The 18,599-nt window shown below is 44.9% G+C and overlaps 2 protein-coding genes across 2 annotated transcripts; both read right to left on the bottom strand.

Moving 5' to 3' along the window:
* Positions 1–1,565: 1,565 nt before the first annotated feature.
* On the bottom strand, positions 1,566–6,966 carry rab1ba (zRAB1B, member RAS oncogene family a). The gene is made up of 6 exons (XM_079758185.1): positions 6,683–6,966; positions 5,469–5,541; positions 4,590–4,685; positions 4,118–4,213; positions 3,424–3,555; positions 1,566–2,113 (listed from the first exon to the last, which is right to left on the bottom strand). Exons 1-6 carry the CDS (start codon positions 6,694–6,696, stop codon positions 1,919–1,921), a joined length of 606 nt encoding a protein of 201 aa, XP_079614311.1. The 5' UTR covers positions 6,697–6,966; the 3' UTR covers positions 1,566–1,918.
* Positions 6,967–7,121: 155 nt separating this feature from the next.
* Positions 7,122–18,372, bottom strand: LOC307091200 (ephrin type-A receptor 1). Its single transcript, XM_079758124.1, has 15 exons — positions 18,146–18,372; positions 17,506–17,567; positions 16,641–17,265; positions 16,136–16,291; positions 15,174–15,518; positions 14,538–14,745; positions 13,577–13,671; positions 13,212–13,325; positions 12,478–12,558; positions 12,123–12,212; positions 11,479–11,600; positions 10,388–10,497; positions 9,713–9,872; positions 8,734–8,870; positions 7,122–8,062 (listed from the first exon to the last, which is right to left on the bottom strand). The coding sequence occupies exons 1-15, from the start codon at positions 18,207–18,209 to the stop codon at positions 7,702–7,704; spliced, it is 2,730 nt and encodes a 909-aa protein (XP_079614250.1). The 5' UTR covers positions 18,210–18,372; the 3' UTR covers positions 7,122–7,701.
* Between the last annotated feature and the right edge of the window lie 227 nt (positions 18,373–18,599).

Here is an 18,599-nt window from a genome sequence, read left to right as displayed (position 1 = left end):
TACTTGTGAAATAGTGTTGTTGTAACCATACGCGTTGCTATAGCAACGCTTCAATCTTTTCCAGTTCTTAAAATAAAGAGGGGGGGGGGGGGGGGGTGTGTGCAGCATATTGGGTGTAGAAGCACACACTCGAACACCACATTCCTTCAAAAAAATACCATTGAAATGGGGTTGGTGGGTTAAAGCATAGGCTAAGACCGCCTGAGCTGCAGCCGATCAAAAGTCTTGGTCTTGACCCTGGGGCCACATTATGACCCTTTTATACTTGAGGGGGATTTTACGAGCCTCAACGCAACAAATACAAAACAGGGTATACCACAACGGGCGGTAAAATAGAATCTGAGAAAAGGTGGCTGACTGGATGATGGAGAATGATTCAAAAACACGGAGGCATGCAATGGGCACCTCGCCTAGAAACGCTATACCCTTGGACACACTGTAACCCACGCCAACCCCTCACACACACACGCCATTTCACTACCTAACTTCATTGGAGAAAAATCAACAAAAAACAAAAGTGAAACTTTATCCTAAAAAGCTTCAGGATTACAGTATAAAGCAAATTTGTACAAGCTTCTTTTTCCTCCATTAAACGCCTTTCCCCCCTCAAAATAAAGATTAAATGAAATATAAAAACATAACAGTAATTAAAAAACAGTTATTTAATAGCCTACTAAGACAAATCACAGAACATTGCCCAATTTGTTTTGTCAGGATAAGTTAAATGTCATGTTCTCATTCCTCCCCCCAGCCCGTTAACCCTTTAAACCCGTACTCAGTGATGGTATGCCTGTGTTGACGGTTCATGTTTGTAATAAAGTGTCATCCACGAATGAGCCAAGAAAGGCTATTAGGGTTGACCTCCCCCTAACTCCTAGGCACAGGCAAGATATGTGACCCCTTCCCTTTGCTCGCACACAAACGCGACAATTTTGACATCACGTCGACCTTTCGCTTTAGAATAAAAGGGAGAGTAGTCGGGGGTTACGGGGGTCCGGACGAGGCCGACGTCTGATGTGGACGCGTTCAAGTGCGGGGCTGGACATAAAATGTGCAAGTGTTGGTGAATGGCGATAACCACCGAGAAAGGCTCATTTACACAAACTAGCATCTAGGTCACTGCGTGGAGGTCCACTCAATACTTCAGGCTATGAGAGTAAGGCAGTGGGCGTAGGTTGATAAGGAGGGGGGGGGTGAATGGTTAACGGTGGAGTGGTGGACTGTTAGGCGAATAGCCATGAATATCCATGTGACGGCCGGGGAGCCATTTCACCACGCAAACCCCCGAGTTTTAGATCACTGGTGTTTTGCATTTTCAACGTCCATGGTCGGTGACTCAAGATTCGCGCCCCCCGCGTGTGTGTGTGTGTGTGTGTGTGTGTGTGTGTGTGTGTGTGTGTGTGTGTGTGTGTGTGTGTGTGTGTGTGTGTGCGCGCGCTCTCTCCAGGGGATCAAGCCGTAAGGACAACCGATTTGAACAAATTGGGTCACGTGATCGAATCGTTCCATACATCATACACCCCCCCCCCCCCCCCCCCCCCCCCCCCCCCCCCCCCCCCCCCCACTCGCATCCAGTCCTCGTCCAAAAGTCTGCCCGTGTCATCGGCAGTCCCAGGAGGCCCCCGTGCCCCCCATCGGGCGGGGCTGACAGTGGAGGTGGTGGTGGTGGGAGGGGTGGATGAGGATGACAGAAGATGAGGAGCCATGGGCGATACCGAAAGCCACTGCGGTGGCAGTGTGTGGTGGCACGGGGGGACTGAGTGCGGTTGGGGATAGCGGGGTGTGGTGTGGGTGGGGATGGTGGATAAAGAAGTGGGCGTGTTTGAACGGTGTTGAGGTGGGGTTATTCGGTGGGCGTGTGGGCAGGGGGGGAGGTGATGTTTCAAGTCGTGGCCCGGGGGTGGGGGGGGGGTCCCGCTTAGCAGCAGCCGCCGCCAGACTGCCGCACGGGGGTGCTGTCGATCTTCAGGTTGGGCTTGTCCCCGCCCGCCGTGGCCCCGGGGCCCATGCGCTTCTTGATCTCCGCCGCCATGGTCATGAAGGCCTGCTCCACGTTGGTGGCGTTCTTGGCGCTGGTCTCCAGGAAGGGGATGGCCAGGGAGTCGGCGAACTCCTAGGGGGGGGGGGGGGGGGGGGGAGACACAGGACACGGGGTTAGGGGTGACACATTCCACCAGGTGTGAGTGGGACCAGCCGTTACAATCCGTTTTGAAAATGGGCCTCTTCTGACGTCACAGGTGGGCGTGTCCGCCTGGATGTGTGCTGGACGGATCAGTCTGCCAGCCTACCCGGTGGACTGGAGCAAACGTTGCTCATCTACCCGTCACACATCTAGGAGGACGCGCCCACTCGGTATACAGTCAGTGGTTAATGGTTAATGAAAAACCATTTGCTCATGCATCGTTCGACATAGCCACTCTATGGAGTTGGTAATGGAATGATGCAGGGCAAAACGAAAAAAATAAACTGCTTTTACCTACAATACCCAGGATGAGCTTTGCTACCGTAGCTTTGTTACACGAGAGGCAAAGCCATATACCACACAATCATCCATTTCAATACGAGTTCATGAAATCGAAAGAAACATAAGGAAAAGAGATGGGCCAACGTTTGTTCCTCTACTCGGGTCCCCCTTAAGTCTAGATGTGTAATCCTCAACATGAGGTCATACTGGATCTCACTGGGCATGCTTGTTACAGAACAGGGGTCAGCAACCTTTTCAACACGCAGTGCCAGCTTGACATTATCTCGTTAATTGTGTGTGCCTTAAGCAACAATATATTAAATATTAAGCTGAATTACCAAAAACAATTCCAGAAGCCCTGGAATTGTATTATTTCCATATAGTCTACAATCATGCATCAACATTTTAAATGGTTTTTTTTGTTGTTATATTTGCAACATGGGCTTACAAATTATAATTACATGTGTCCAATCTTAAAACACCACTTTCAGAAACTCATTCAAAAACATATTTGCACTGTGAGAAATGTAAAAAACAAGAATATCTGAGAATGTTGGAACCACCCACATCAATATCTTTAAGACTTGTACAGCTTTGCAAAACCATGTGAAGGGGATGCATACAGGCCACTTGCAACAATATTTTTAATATTTTCTTGCCTATTACTCACGACATAGGTTTAAAAACTATTAATTGATCCCATTTCAGAACACTGCTTTCAGTAACTCATTTAAACATATTTGCACTGGGAAGAAGCACCCAAAACAGAATAAAGTGCAAAAAAATCGGTAGTAATGATTATGCTTCCGCATTGTGCGTCAACATTTCTAATAATAAAATTAAAAATACGATCTTTTTTTTTTTTTTCAAGTGTGCCAATGATTATGCTGCCACGTGCCAGTGGTGAAACACGTGCCTAGGGTTGCCGACCCCTGTTACAGACGGATGCTCTGCGGTACCTTGGCCGTTGTGTAGTCCACCACCTTCTTGGTGGTCAGGTCACACTTGTTCCCCACCAGCAGCTTGTTGACGTTCTCGCTGGCGTAGCGGTCGATCTCCTGGAGCCACTGCTTCACGTTGTTGTACGACTCCTGCTCGGGCCGGAGGGGGAGACGATCAGTGGGGAGGGCGGAGGGGAAAGGACACCATTGCAATCGTATTGGAAATTTGATTGCTTAAATCGTTAATCGCTTGAGTAGGGGTTCAGCGAGGAGGACATTAGCGCTGAACGATTCATCAAATTGAAACCGACATCGCGATTTAATAGAATGCGATTTGAAAATCAAAAAGTCTGCGATAAAAAACCAACATTGTGATATGTTACTGTTACTGACTGGAGAGCAGTAAGAGTCGTATTTATTTTTCTTTAACAATTCAATAGTTGAATAAAGATGTTATGATATCAATTCATGCATCATTTCATCAACACATTGGCCTGGCCTAAAGGAAAGAGCAGTTCATATGTTGACTGCTTCCAATGTTGTGTTGGTCATACTATAGAATGATTTATTCCTTGTTTAGTGAATAATACAGAACATAAGGTACTTTAAAGAGAAAAATCGCACACTGAATCGCAATCGCAATATTGGTCGAAATAATCGCGATTCGATTATTTCCCCAAACCGCTCAGCCCTAGAGGACGTGACATCATACCTGATCCGTGACGTCGTACACGACGATGATGCCGTGGGCGCCGCGGTAGTAGCTGGACGTGATGGTCCGGAACCTCTCCTGGCCAGCCGTGTCCCACTGGGGAGGGGACGGGCATCGTTTAGCAACAGCACATTCATTTGCTACAAAAGGGAGAACGTAAGCTACGAGAATGAGGGACGCACAATTCATTGATGGTAATGAATAGGTCATGAAGGGCTACCTAGAAATAGCAACAGCACATTGTCGATTTTCTACGAGTTCAACGTAAACTAAGAGAATGTGAATGTACAGTTAACAATTCATTGATGGTAGAGAATAGGTCATGAAGGGTGACCTTTACACAGAAATGCAGGGGAAGACGTTTTGGGGTAACTTTGTAAACCTCTAGGTGTTTTTTGGCATCCCTATTATATTCTGTGTGTGTGCGTGCGTGCGTGTGCATGTGTTTGTGTGTGTCCGTGTTTGTGCTCACAATCTGCAGCTTGATGGTCTTGCCGTCCAGTTCAATGGTGCGGATCTTAAAGTCCACTCCGATGGTGCTAATGTAGCTCTCTGTGTAGGTGTCATCCTGAGCAGAGAAACAGGGGAAACAGACAGTCAGGTACAACTTAAACAAGAGGATCAGGTCGAAGGAAGAAAAACACAAAAGTAAATGCTGTACTATATTTTAAAAATATGCTTTTTGGGTAAATTTCACTTGGTAACATTTGTCAAACGTAATATCTATAGCAATGGCAGCTTTGCGTCACTATATTCCCAAAAATCTGAATTCAAGAATTTCACATTTTGAATGTTGTTGGTTGGTTGGTGTAATAAAATATTTAAATGAAGGCTACTGTACCGCCATATTCCTGTATTACAGTGCAAGTGAACCCACTGTTTCAGCACGAAACAGTGGGTTAACTGTAAGGAATTCCTAACACTTTGTTGTTTTAAAAAAAGATCTTCTAGGAAGGAGGGGGGGGGGTGTTTATCCCCATGGTTACGACCCAAAGCAACTTTGTAATACTATTTTGTACCCCACTGTTCAGTATCAGGGTTATAATGAGCCTTGTTGTATATGAAATGTGCCACACAACATGGCGTTATTTTATAAGTGTTAGATAAGCTTGTTTAATGTTATTTCAGTAAAAGTATTGCAATTGCATGGATTACTATGTTGAAAATCATATAAGACATTACCACATTAAAAAAAAAAACTATAGGATCGATCTTGGGTTCACTGTCCCATTAAGATAAAAACGTTGACAATGTCACATAACACAGTATCTTGTCAGTGTTTAAAACCATAACATGTTGATTTTGAGGTGTGTGTGTGTGGTGGGGGGGGGGGGGGGGGGGGTATACTTACAGCGAAACGAAGGAGAAGGCAGGACTTCCCCACTCCAGAGTCTCCAATGAGCAGGAGCTTGAAGAGGTAGTCACTGAAATAAAAACCCTGCACGTCAGACCACGGACCAGGCATTTCCTACTTTAGGGACACAACGTTTAAGCACTCCTAGGTGCTTTACACTATGGACCCCTCCACGACAACACGACGAGTTTGGGCCCTCTGCACCCCTCAAAACATAAAACAAGATCACATGGGCGTTTCTTTCACAACACGGTACAAACAACAGGTGGTCATACTTGGCCAATCTCGTAATACTAGAAAGCCCAATATTAGCCTTCACCTCTAGGAAACCGATATTGGATCACACAAACACACACACGGGATGGATGCAGCCTATTGTGCAATACCACATTGCCTTAACTGCGCATGTCCCGTGCTTGTTATGTGAATGAATGTTAAATCCTTGCGGGCTGGGCCTAATAGTCACGCGTCAATAACAATGAACAGTTACGTGTCCGTTTGTACGCAAGACCCAGCGAGTTGCGTGCACGACGCTGATAAGTGCTGTCAAAAGATGCCGTCGACGAACCGGACTCAAAGTACACAGAATACCCCTGATAGACAGCGGTTCGCGATAGCGTACAACGACCTGACATCACAACAAGCAACTTAAAACAGCTCGGCGTTTAGCCTCCTCTACCGGCGGCTCTGCGCTAGCTGTGGCGGTGTGACGTTTCACCGAACAATGTCTCCGGTCGCCACGACGTATTAAAACGGGATCCGGTGACCATCGCACGTCCTCTCCATTCCGTCCTTACATATGTTACCGAAGCATATTCTAACACGGTCAGATAACACAGAAGACACACACACATTCAACCGCACAGAACCGCGTTGACCGTCGACTTTGCGCAGTACATCGGGAAAGAATTCGTTTCAAATTCACGCCATGTAGCGGTGTTTCACGCGGGCGGGCCGGGGAGGTAGGGCAGCGTAGTGGGGACGGGACGACGTTCTGATCAAACCCTTACCAGACGAGGATCCCGTCCGCGCCCTGTTTCCTCACCGAACCAGTTTAAAAAAATAAGGGACATATCGACGATAAAATACAGGGAAAACTCCGAATAAACGCTACGATATACCACAACGAGACAAGCCTTGTAACACAGTATCCCAAAAAATAAGGACGCGGGTTTGACCCCAATAGAGAAAAACAATGTACGGGTACTCACTATTCTGGGTTCATGATTCAGACTGGATGTTTTTTGTGTCTACGGTTCTCTGCTTCACAATCCGGCCGAACGATGACTTGTAGCTCTGGATACCGAGGTGCTTTACAACGGAGGTTTATCTCTCTAGCTCCACTGGTAAAGGGGGTAACCGTGTAATCGAGATGATTTCACATGAAGAAACGACCAGACGTTTATCGTTGTTTTTCTCGGGCAGCGTTGGGGTTTTATTTTCCTCCCTTTTCTTTCTTCGGTGTTGTCCGTCCCTGGCTACAAGTACAAGATGGCTGCGCAGGTGCGGCAGTGACATCAGATGACGTGGCGCCACGGACGAATCTAGAAGCACGCGCCTGTGTTGGGTCTTGTAGTCCACCAGGAGGGTCAGACGAGCAAAGAAGCCGTGTAGGAGGCAACAGTGTAGTCTTTATTATTGTTTATAGGTACAAAGCAGATTTTAAGACACAATATATACATTTTTTTTCGCTTTCTTAATTTAGTCATCATCAAGTGTGGTTCTACTATTACTACATTTCCAGTAGTGGATAGAGAGATATTATATATTTATAACCATGATCGCAATTACCGTGATAGCGACATGCATAAAGACATGGCATAATGACATGCATAAAGACATGTCATCATGCATGACAATGCTACAGTTCTGTTGCTGTAGCTACCATAATAGGCATGACAACAATATAAAAAGTCAAACAACAATATAACAAGAGCAGCCCCTACCCAAAGTTTGGTGGCTGGCGCCACATATGCTGGCCATTGTGAGCGTTGCAGTTTACAAGGAGAAGAGGAGCAGTGGTGTAAATGACTGGACTAACTTTTAGGTCATCACAATGATTGAGGGAGCAATTAGTTTGCCCTTGGAGTTCACATTTGTTCCTGCTAAAGGTCCCCCCCCCTCTCTCTCTCTCTCTCTCTCTCTCTCTCTCTCTCTCTCTCTCTCTCTCTCTCTCTCTCTCTCTCTCTCTCTCTCTCTCTCTCTCTCTCTCTCTCTCTCTCTCTCTCTCTCAGCTCTTTTGGTTGCCCTCTCCTGCTAACCCAATGCTGTTCGACATTAGGTATCCATCCTCTACCTCCTCCTCTTCGTTCCTCTGTGCCTGAGTGAGAGAGGGCGCTTGCGTGTAAAGGTTCCCAGCGGGCCCTTCCTCCGGTTCCTCCCGTTCCTCCTGCCCCAGCTTGGGGTCCCCGTGGCAGGCGGCGGCGGCGGCGGCGCTGGCGGCCTCCAGGTACTGGTTGATGTAGTGGCTCTCCTCAGAGGGCTCCAGAGGGGGCAGCAGAGAGAGCATCTCCTTCAGCCTGGAGCCCAGCTCCACGAAGCCCGGTCGCTGGGCCGGGTCGCGGTGCCAGCAGGTCCGCATCGCCTCGTAGCTGGATGGGGGGGGCCGGGGCCATGGGTGGGGTTATGGAGCCAGACAGACAGAGAGACAGAGATAGACAGACAGACGGATAGACAGACAAATGAACAGAGAGACAGGGATAGATAGACAGACAGACGGATAGACAGACAAATGAAAAGAGAGACAGGGATAGATAGACAGACAGACAGACGGACAGATGGACAGACAAATGAACAGAGAGACAGGGATAGATAGACAGACAGACGGACAGATAGACAGACAAGATGAAGTTAATTAAATGTACTGCTTAGGCATGTTGATTTTGCCTGAACAAAGATTAAAAAAAATCAACAATACAACCAAACAATACCATTACATAAATAAAACAATTAATAAATAAGATATGGGTTGAATAAGAGTAAGGGAAGGAAACATTTGAGCATTTGAGACAGATGCTCAGAGAGATAAGTGCATACAATATTAATCGCTTGGACAAAGTTACCATATTCTCTCTCTGTATCTCTCGCTCTCTCTGTGTAGCAGTTGCCATTTATGTGGGTTTGCTTTGAAACCTTTGTCAAACGCACTATACCGGCGTCCAATTTTTGAGCAGAGTTTTAAATGTAAATTCCAATCAATCAATGGTTGGAATTTATAAAACATAAAAGGAGATAAACCACAGTAATATTTGAAAAACTCAACAGGTTGTCGTCGCAGTCCTTTGGCTTCTTGAGCCGTTGGCCCCCGATCAGCAGGTCATGCAGCTCATGGTTCTGGACCCCTGCATATGGGTTACGGCCCCGGGACACGATCTCCCACATGGTCACTCCGAAGGACCACTGTCAGAGGAAAGGCTTGCAGTCAAACAGTGCTCACATACTATCATACAAACTCCTCTCTCATCTTGACATGGTTAATAACAGAAGAATGGCATATCAGGTCCCTGTGCTGCAGAGGATTTCTTTAAAATAGTGGATTCTGGCTGACTCTTTAAGTGACAGATTACTAACAGATAAAGAGCATTACAATGAGAATGCAGTACTAACCAAGCAATGATAATTCATTTTGAATATAGAATCATTCAAAAATATTTTAAGAATTATGGATGAGGAGCCAGACAGACAGGGGGACAGAGATAGACAGACAGACGCATAGACAGACAAATGAACAGAGAGACAGTGATAGATAGATAGACAGACAGATGGACAGATGGCCAGACAAATGAACAGAGAGACAGGGATAGATAGATAGACAGACAGACGGACAGATAGACATAATACGTTTAAGTATTATGGATGAGGATTCTGGTATGTTCCCTTTGGTTACACTACACTTTTGGCAAGTCCACACAGCAATGATTTGAAACCTCTGCAGAAACTTTGTCTAAGAACATTGGTGTCCACATAGGATATTCTCGGTCTTCCTCCAAATCCCACCTGCTACGGTAAAAAGACCGGCCGCATTTGTGTTCGCTGTTAGCCAGATTCCCGCCCCCAGCAACATGATTGGCCGAAAAAAATGTATCCCCCTCGTCGACCATTTGACCCCTATTTGAGCTAGAATACTAATTGAAGGTCTGATTTGGGAGACTACGTCAAACCTTGAAGAACGGATATCCTCCGATACTTAGCAGCACTTCTAAGTGTCAGGAGTGTTGGACCTGGTGTATCAGAGGACTCACCACGTCGCTCTTGGTGGTGTACACAGATTCAGACAGGCTTTCCAGGGCCATCCATTTAATGGGAACACGAATGTTCGATTTCTGTCGGTAGTAGTTACTGCTGTCGATTTGTTTGGACAGTCCAAAATCGGCCACACACACTCGGAAGGAATCTCCAAGCCTGTAATAGAAAGAAAGAAAGAAAGAAAGAAAGAAAGAAAGAAAGAAAGAAAGAAAGAAAGAAAGAAAAGATTATAAAATGCATTTCAAGAGCATACGATTTTAAAATGTATTTCGCCAATTTCCTTCCAGACAAAAAAAGTAAAAATGGTAATATTTTGAGCCCCCTGGAATCTTTGTTCAACAGATTAGAATTTGATGTTATTTAAAATGTGCTAATATTTGTAATGTTCTGTTTGCGTGCATCATCTGTGCTGTCTGAGAGCCTTTGGATCAAAGAACCAATCAATCATCGCCTTTTACCACTGCGCCAGAGGCACATATACATTTTCAAAGGATCAACTCAGACTTCCGGTCAAAGACGGACTCGCCCAACCCCCTAGCCTCTTCAATGTCACTGAGGCTGCACATCAATGAGCAGGCACAGAGATGTGGTCTGATCCTCAACAAGGAGGCCTTGATGTGGTTGTGGGGGCTGGTCAGCCCAGCGCGCTGCACTCCTCTTAGGGAACTCACATGCAGTTTCGGGCGGCTAGATCTCTGTGCAGAAAGCCTTTAGAGCTCAGGTATTCCATCCCGGCGGCGATATCCACCATGAAGCGCAGGAGACTCTGGTGAGGGACAAACTGAGAGAGAGCGAACATACTGCAGTTTTACAATATAGATATAAAAAATAACTTTTTTTTTTTTAAAGGAAATCACATAGCCATCGGTCATTTCTGACCCACCAGGTCATCTCTTTCCTTATTGGTTCGGGGAATCCATCTTGCATCTCAATCACAGGTGGGGGAACGGGAATCTCTCTCTCTCTCTCTCTCTCTCTCTTTCTCTCTCTCTCTCTCTCTCTCTCTCACTCTCCATCCCCCAAATCTTAACTACAGCAGCATGATAAACAATAGGCCAAATTGTATGCAGTTAGTGTACACAAGCATATCAGTGTTTCCCCCAGAAAATGTCTTATGCATTTTTTAATGCATTATAAAGAAATAAATAATAATAATAATAATAATAATAATAATAATAATAATAATATATATATATTTTTAAATGTTTTAAACATTGGTAGTCAAGGTGCGGCCCTATTGTTGCTAAGGTGGCCACCTTAACCATACAGTGCTGGGGGAAACACTGCATATTTGTGCTTGTGCGTTTATGAAAAAGAGTGTCTGGGTACAGATCCATCCACTGTTCTGAGAAAGCAATAATGTTTGCCATGATTAACTGCTTGTTCATTTTCAAAAAGCAATCTACTCCCATAATTAAATGTAACTCATTTCAATGAAAAGACATTGGCGCAATACTCATTACCCACTAATATAAAAATTGTAAATATTATTTTGAATAAACATCAGTATGGATCAGTTCCATGTCTTCATCAATTAGTCTTAATGGCTTGTTAGGATCTATATTAATTGTGTATTCATGCACATAGCTTCTCCGACGCAGTATTATCTCTTAACCCTGGGCCCTTTCATATGCTCACTGGCAGAACCGGCCGGGTTCATTAAGATGTTACGCGTCAATTCCATCAGAGAAAGTCTGTTATTTTCATCCCTTTTTTGCTCCATCACACAACCAAAGGACATCACATCGCAGGCCTATCTTACGATTGGAACGACCCCGTAGCGCGTGGCGATGAGAAAGCGGCGCAGGTCCCCGTACTCCAGGAAGGGGAGGATGACCAGTGGCACAGAGAGCGAGGAGTTCTCCTCTCTCTCCAGGGCGACACCTTGAGGATACACACAGACAGAACGCACGCATACACGCAAACAGACAAACACACAGCGCACATACACAGCATGCAAGCACACAAGCAGATACACACAGGCGCACACACGTCACACACGCACACCAATAGACACACACATTCACACAAAGCATGCAAGCACGCACACACACACACACACACACAAACAGCATACAAACACACATACATACACAGCATGCAATCACCCACACACATAAACAGCACACACACACAGACACACTCACGTACACACACAGCACGCAAGCACACACACAAACAGCATACACAGAGATACACACACTTACACACAGACACACACAGCATGCAAGCACACAGCACGCAAGCACACACACACACACACACACACACACACACACACACACACACACACACACACACACAGAGTACACACTGTTCACCGGGCTACGATATGGTCTTTCAAGACCACATGTTTGTCATGTGACAGCGAATGCGGCGCTGGTGGTCGAAGCTAGGATGTCTCACCCAGCAGACGGACCACGTTGTCATGGTCAAAGCTCTTCATGATCTCCGCCTCTTTGATGAACTCCTGTAGGCTGTCTTGGCAGTAGATCCCTGGGGAGGGGTGAGGGAGCAAAAACTAGTGTCATGGATAAAGACAGGGTTCAGTGAAATATAGTAGGACCGTTTAACTGGGTGATAGTTTCTGTCATTTGTGTCATAACTTATCTATTTATTATTTATCAGTATTGTTCTTACTTTCTCTCTAGTACACATCATTTGTGAATTTGTAGATTTTATGTATCATATGTTTTTTGCATTTAAAAAGCCAATACAAATTTTGAATCGTTATGGATAAAGACAGAGTGTTCATGCGTACCTCGGATGGTCTTCACGGCCACTTTGACGTCTGCCCCTTCCTCTGCTATGAGGAGGCCTTCATAGACCGCCCCGAACTCGCCTTGGTGTGGGAAAGAAGGGGGAGATGTTTGCCCGCCGAGATTAACTTCAACCCCCCGTTTTTCGTCAAATGAATGTTCAAATCTAGACATAAACTCTCCAGTGCTCCAACACATAGGAAAACCTTGAAGATGTAAACACATGAATAGTTTTTCATTGTGGAAAATGTACTGACATGGCAATGACACGGTATAGCTCTAGTTCTATTATATTTTATTATATTATATTGTATCATATTGTAAATTAATATACCAGCCTTTATTCGGCTCAGACAAGCCGTCGATTTATTAACTTTAGTGTCAGCGCCTTCTTTGGTTAACCAAATCAATTTATTCCCATAGAGCGCGGTAAAGACACCTTGCCCTTTTGGGTGTGGTATGCTTATTGGTAACCAGCATAAGACAGCACTAAACCAAGACTTATTGATCCATCGCATATTGATCTTATCAAATGTTATGGTTGGATTAACACACACCTCTCATTCCTTCATACGACATAACTAAAGAGAGATTACATTAGCAGCCACGTCATTTAGGTAATAATTAGGTAATTCCCTAACAGGGAGTACACCCCGAATCAGATTTTTCACCCTTAACGCCACTAAGCCTATTGCATGAGCAGCATCAGTGATGGTGTTAGTATAAGTTGGCTGACCTTTGCCCAGCTGCTTGCCCAGGGTGAGTCGGCTGCGCGGCACCAGTGTATCCCTCAGATTGGCCAGCAGGGGGTCGTCGTGTGCAACCCGGTCCTGCTGCTCAAGAAGGAGCGCTGAACAACAATGATTTGTAAGCAGTGCGGCTAACCGTGTTTGAATATTTCTACGGGATTGGCTACATTTTGGATGAGAAAACCTAAAAAAAATGGGCTGAAGCGATAAAACAAATTATAACCAGAGGAAGAATAACCTTCAGGTTCTTTTCACCAAACTTCTGGCTACTCATCATATAATTGAGGCATTCCGGGTATATGGAGTTTAGTGGATCAGGTACATTTTGAGCTGTTCGCCGTGAAAGACTCACAACTCGCTGGATCTGGCGTTGACTGTGGCTGCTCATCCAAAATCCGAAAGGTACTGATGTGGTTCAATGGCAACAGCTCTACCTCCTGGACAGGTCTGGTAAGGAGAATTGTTCTGTCAATTGAATCTCCCATAGGGCACTGTGTACTGACCGCGGTTAGGTTTCCATCATTCTTAACGTGTGATTATGTCTTCTTTAATAGTCGTTGCCAAATAACTTAACTGAAGGCCCGTATCGTTATTACTGGTTAAGAATAAATATGTATTGGGTACATATGCAGTTAAATGGTCTCAATACTGTTCAGGCTGTGAACGATTACGTTTAGTGCTTATTATCCAACCCGTTCTAGAATGTGTATTTAAAGGCCTTCAACATCAACCTGTTTGCAGCGTTCAATAAAACAAGGCTTGAATAACTATCGTGAAGGGCCATGTTTTTCATCCGACCAATCAGATCAATCTAAATAAATAACTTTTTTCGACCAATCAGATCGCTCGAAATAAAATATGCTTTTGAGCCAATCAGATGGCTTGAAAAATAATATTATGTTCGACCAATCTGATCACTCGAAAAAATGACCAATTAAGATCGACCGAAAATAAATATTTTTTTCGACCAACCAGATCGCTGGAAAAATATAACTTTTTTATAGAACAATCAGATCCATCAAAATAAAATATAGTTTTCAAAAATTCAGATCGCTTGAAAAATATTTATTTTCAACCAATCAGATCTCTCCTACAAGGCATGTATGCCTTCATTTGATGTGGTCTCTGATTCCGAAGTCCTCAAAATGAATGGCTTGCTCGTATGTATGGTCAGTGCAAAGTGTATTTGCATTGATTGAAACCCAATCAATGCGGTCTTCCACTGTTCTCCCTACAATTCGATTTTAGTGTTACGTTGTGTTTTTAACCAATGTGCAAACCACAGCATGCAATCATGTGAATGTTCCAGTTACGTTTGTTTGGTGACGGCATGCCTCATGGTGACCACCACACTGAGGACCAGAGCTAGCATCATCAAGCCCCCTAGTACGCCCGCGACGAGCTGCCATTTGAGGGAGAAGGCCTCCTGTTGAGGCCTTCTCCCATGATGTTCCTCCTGATGCGACGTCGGGGGACGTTTAGAGCCGTCTGGGGCAACCACCACCCGGACCTCGACCTTCCCTGGAGGATACAGAGATGTACAATGCAGACGTAAGAGTGTGAACATGTAGGCCTAGGTCGACTTAGTGCATTTTAAAGGGCAGATGTATTCACAGTGAATCACGTGCATTCTCAAAAGGACAATATTGGCAAAGCAAACCAAATGTATAACATTAACCTTGGTTATCAACACCTTTTAGATGAAATGTGATACAATTGGTGACATATTTGATCCTGGTCCATGCCTCAAATGTGCAAAAGTCTAAAACGCTTAAAAGATTTTAAAAGGTAGAATGTGTACAATATGAACTCAAATGGCCCAAAACACACCCCTGTATATGTAAGCAGCAATAATGAGTCATGGTGTTACTTGATTGAAAAGGCCTGATTGCTGTCTATTCTCAAAGAGGGGAAGAAGCTACCGCAAGGAAAGTCCCAGGCTTACTCACTGGCGTGCACATTCACAATGGCCTCTGGCGCATCCCAGCCCGCCCGCCGCCCGGACAACGCGTTTGCAGCGCTGACCGCCAGGAGGTAGTCATGGAGACCGCTCAGCCCCGTGACGTTGACCTCCGTGCCGCTCAGACCCGCTGAGCTCGGCGAAAAGAGCACTTCCTCCTCGCACGGCACCCAGCCGAGAGCACCTGCCTCGGGCTCCTTCTGGGAACACGCCACGCTGTACGTCAGCTCGGCCGCGCCCCTCCCCCCCAGGTCACGGGGCGGCCCCCACCGGACGCTCCCCAGGGCGTCGCCGTGACGATGGAACATCACATTCACAGGGGCCGAGGGAGGCTCTAGGTTATAGAGAATAAAGAAATTATAAAACGGAAAAAATAAATCATAGTAGTTATAATCTAAAAGAAAAATAGCATTTAATAAATTAATAAATAATAATAATTGCAGTCTATCTATTTATCTGTCTCTATCTCTTGTTTCAAGTTTGTTGCGCTTAAAAAGCAGTTGCTTTGCCTATTTTGTTTTATGCACTTTAATTGATTCGTGCACATTTTGGGTGTGTGTCTTCATTGTTGAATGCACTTGCGGTAAGTCGCTTACACTTCTGCAGAAGAAAAAGAGCCAATGATAAAGTGCAGTCTATCTATCATCGTCATCGTCTTTTATAACAATATCATATATTCTCCCTAAATCACAACGGGAAACCAAAGCTCCCCATTATGATTAGAAACATGCTATGATAGCCGGACTTCATGACGAAACACATGTTGTGATGTTTCAATGGAAAACATCCAAAGTCTGTCATACTGTCATTGTTGTCCTTCTCAAATAAAATGATGTATCTATGTATAACTCCACTATGTCAGTATGTATCATATTGTCTGGATGACATTTTGTTCCTATGTGGCTCCTTCCATGCATAATGAAAAGAGCCAGTGATCAAAGTCTTCCATACTTGTGCAGCCCTGTTGGGGGGCGTCGTAGGGCAGGCGGTCGAACCCGTCCAGACAGTCACATTTCTCCGCTCCCTCCTGTTCTGTGCCGCTATTGGGTGGACACTGTCTGCATCCTGCGGTCTCATTGACTGGTTGGTAGTAGCCCGTCCTGCAAGCTGATATGAAGTGTAGACAGAATGAATCAAGAACATGATTTCTCTAGTAAAGGATCTTGTTATTAAGGGACTATTAAGCATGTGTTATTATTATTAGTATGTTGTTCAATAATGAAACATCACATATGAAGTAGAGAATGTCACAATATCATCACTAAGGCCGACCTAAATATAGAAGTGTTTAATCACAAGCAATGAATATCAAAAAAACATAAAGGTCATAAGGATGAACAAGAACTTAAGATACATACAACTTTACATCAAGTACTGATCGCATTACTTAAACTAATTGAATAGTTTCGCAAAACATTCTCATTGTCAGACATAGCTTCCCCATGCATAGTCCTACCTGTACAAGTGTCGGCCCCTTTCTCGTGGCCGGGGACGCACACACACTCCCCGGTCACCTCTCCCCAAGTGCCATCTTCGTGGCAAAGCGCCATGGGGGACCACGACTGCACCCCGCTGGCCCCGTCGACGCAGGAGCCCTCCTGGGGGTCCACCGACCCGGCCGCAGCACCCGCAAACCTGGCTAGGCCGGCTACGAAGCCGGGGCACCTCCGGTAGTACAGCCTCACAGACACGATGAAGACACACGGCCCCGAGTAGGAGAGGCCGAGGTGGAAGCCCCCCGCTGCGACGGAGCCCAAGTTAAGACTCCGATTCTGGCTGATGAAGCTTTCTATGTGGCTAGGGCGCACCGATCCAGGGAGGGGATGGGTGGCTGTGAGGGAGAGAACGACCGGCGTTCTCCGTTCCCTGTTGAACATGGTGGTTTTCTTCTGGAACAGGTGAACGTCGAGTGTATTCACCTGATTGGCCGATTCCTCCCCCAGGGCGAATTCGATATCCAATAGCAGTTGATGGGAGTCGGGGCATTCGATCCAAGGGCTCAGCAGAGTCCTGCGCTTGTCGGCGGTTCGGCAGCCTTGGAAGAGAGAGTCTCTGTTGGAATTCAGCCTGTATGCTGACCACTGTTGTGAGCAAAATAAATAAAATAGATGTTAAAGATGTTGTTAAAATAAAGTCTGTAAAACTTTGGAAATCATACACAACATGTACTGTGTGTAAAAAAAAAAAAGTGAAGGCATAAAGGGCAATATTCTTGGAATACCCACATATATGAATGAGTCGATTTCAACACTTTGCTCAGGATAAATTGCATACACTACGTACAAGGCATAGGTGTGGAACACTAAGACATATTCACTCACTTCATTGGCTGGTTCGCGAACCCATTTGTTTTGCGTTTGCTGGACCAAATTAAAAAGATCCACTAAAAAAGAAAGCAGTCATTATGTTACTTGTTGTATCGACACCTGATACTATATATATATATATATATGCATAACAAAGATTGAATGTGTGTGTGTGCGTGTGTGTGTGTGTGTGTGTGTGTGTGTGTGTGTGCGTGTGTGTGTGTGTGTGTGTGTGTGTGTGTGTGTGTGTGTGTGTGTGTGTGTGTGTGTGTGTGTGTGTTAAGCATTGTTATTCATGCGCATTGAGCTCCTCTAAGGACCCTAGTTCCTGCGGTCGATGTTAAACAAAACATTTTTCAACATGACATTTAAATTCGACATATACGATTTGAAGCAATGTAATGGGATGAGGTCAGAGAACATGATTAGGACAATAACAAAAACATATAAATTCATAGCATCAAACGGCATAGCTTAGGCCAGAAGCTGACTTTTCCTTTCCACTGTTTCCCAGTGGCCGTGTATTCAGGTCCTCCTCAGTGTAAACGACACCTGGTCATTACGTGAAATGATGGGGTGGAAATCCTGAAGACGAAAGGACATTGCTGAAAGAGGAGACGCCCCTGAGAGGCGCACCTGAGACGCGCAGACTCACCTTCCTCCGGGGGCATATGCGCACTGCAGCCGAGAAATAACATCCACATCAAAAAAAGTTCCATGGTATGAAAAATCAACTTGGAAAATAGGTGGATTCAAAAGGTTTAGTTTGCTTGAATTTGATACTAAATAGCCTAAAAATGTACAAGAACTAGCGTGAGCCAATCTGATTCTTATCTTTATATTTTTTTATATTCAGACTTTTAAATAATTATACTACCTCTAGGTTACGGTTCAATGAAACAAATGAGCTAACTAATGAGTAACTTTAACTGAAATAGCCCCCTCTTTGAAAGACACGCCCACCGTGCTGTTATGAAATATTGTACTTCAAGCAATAATGCCGAAGTGCATTTTATTTTCTAGAACATACAAAGAAAGAAAATATAGCAGAATCCAGGAAAATCATTGTAAAATAATACTATCACTGATCAACAACAATATGTATCAAA

Source organism: Pollachius pollachius (assembly GCF_949987615.1).
Source record: "Pollachius pollachius genome assembly, chromosome: 20".
Classification (NCBI taxonomy): Eukaryota; Metazoa; Chordata; class Actinopteri; order Gadiformes; family Gadidae; genus Pollachius; species Pollachius pollachius.
This window is presented reverse-complemented; position numbering and strand designations above follow the sequence as displayed.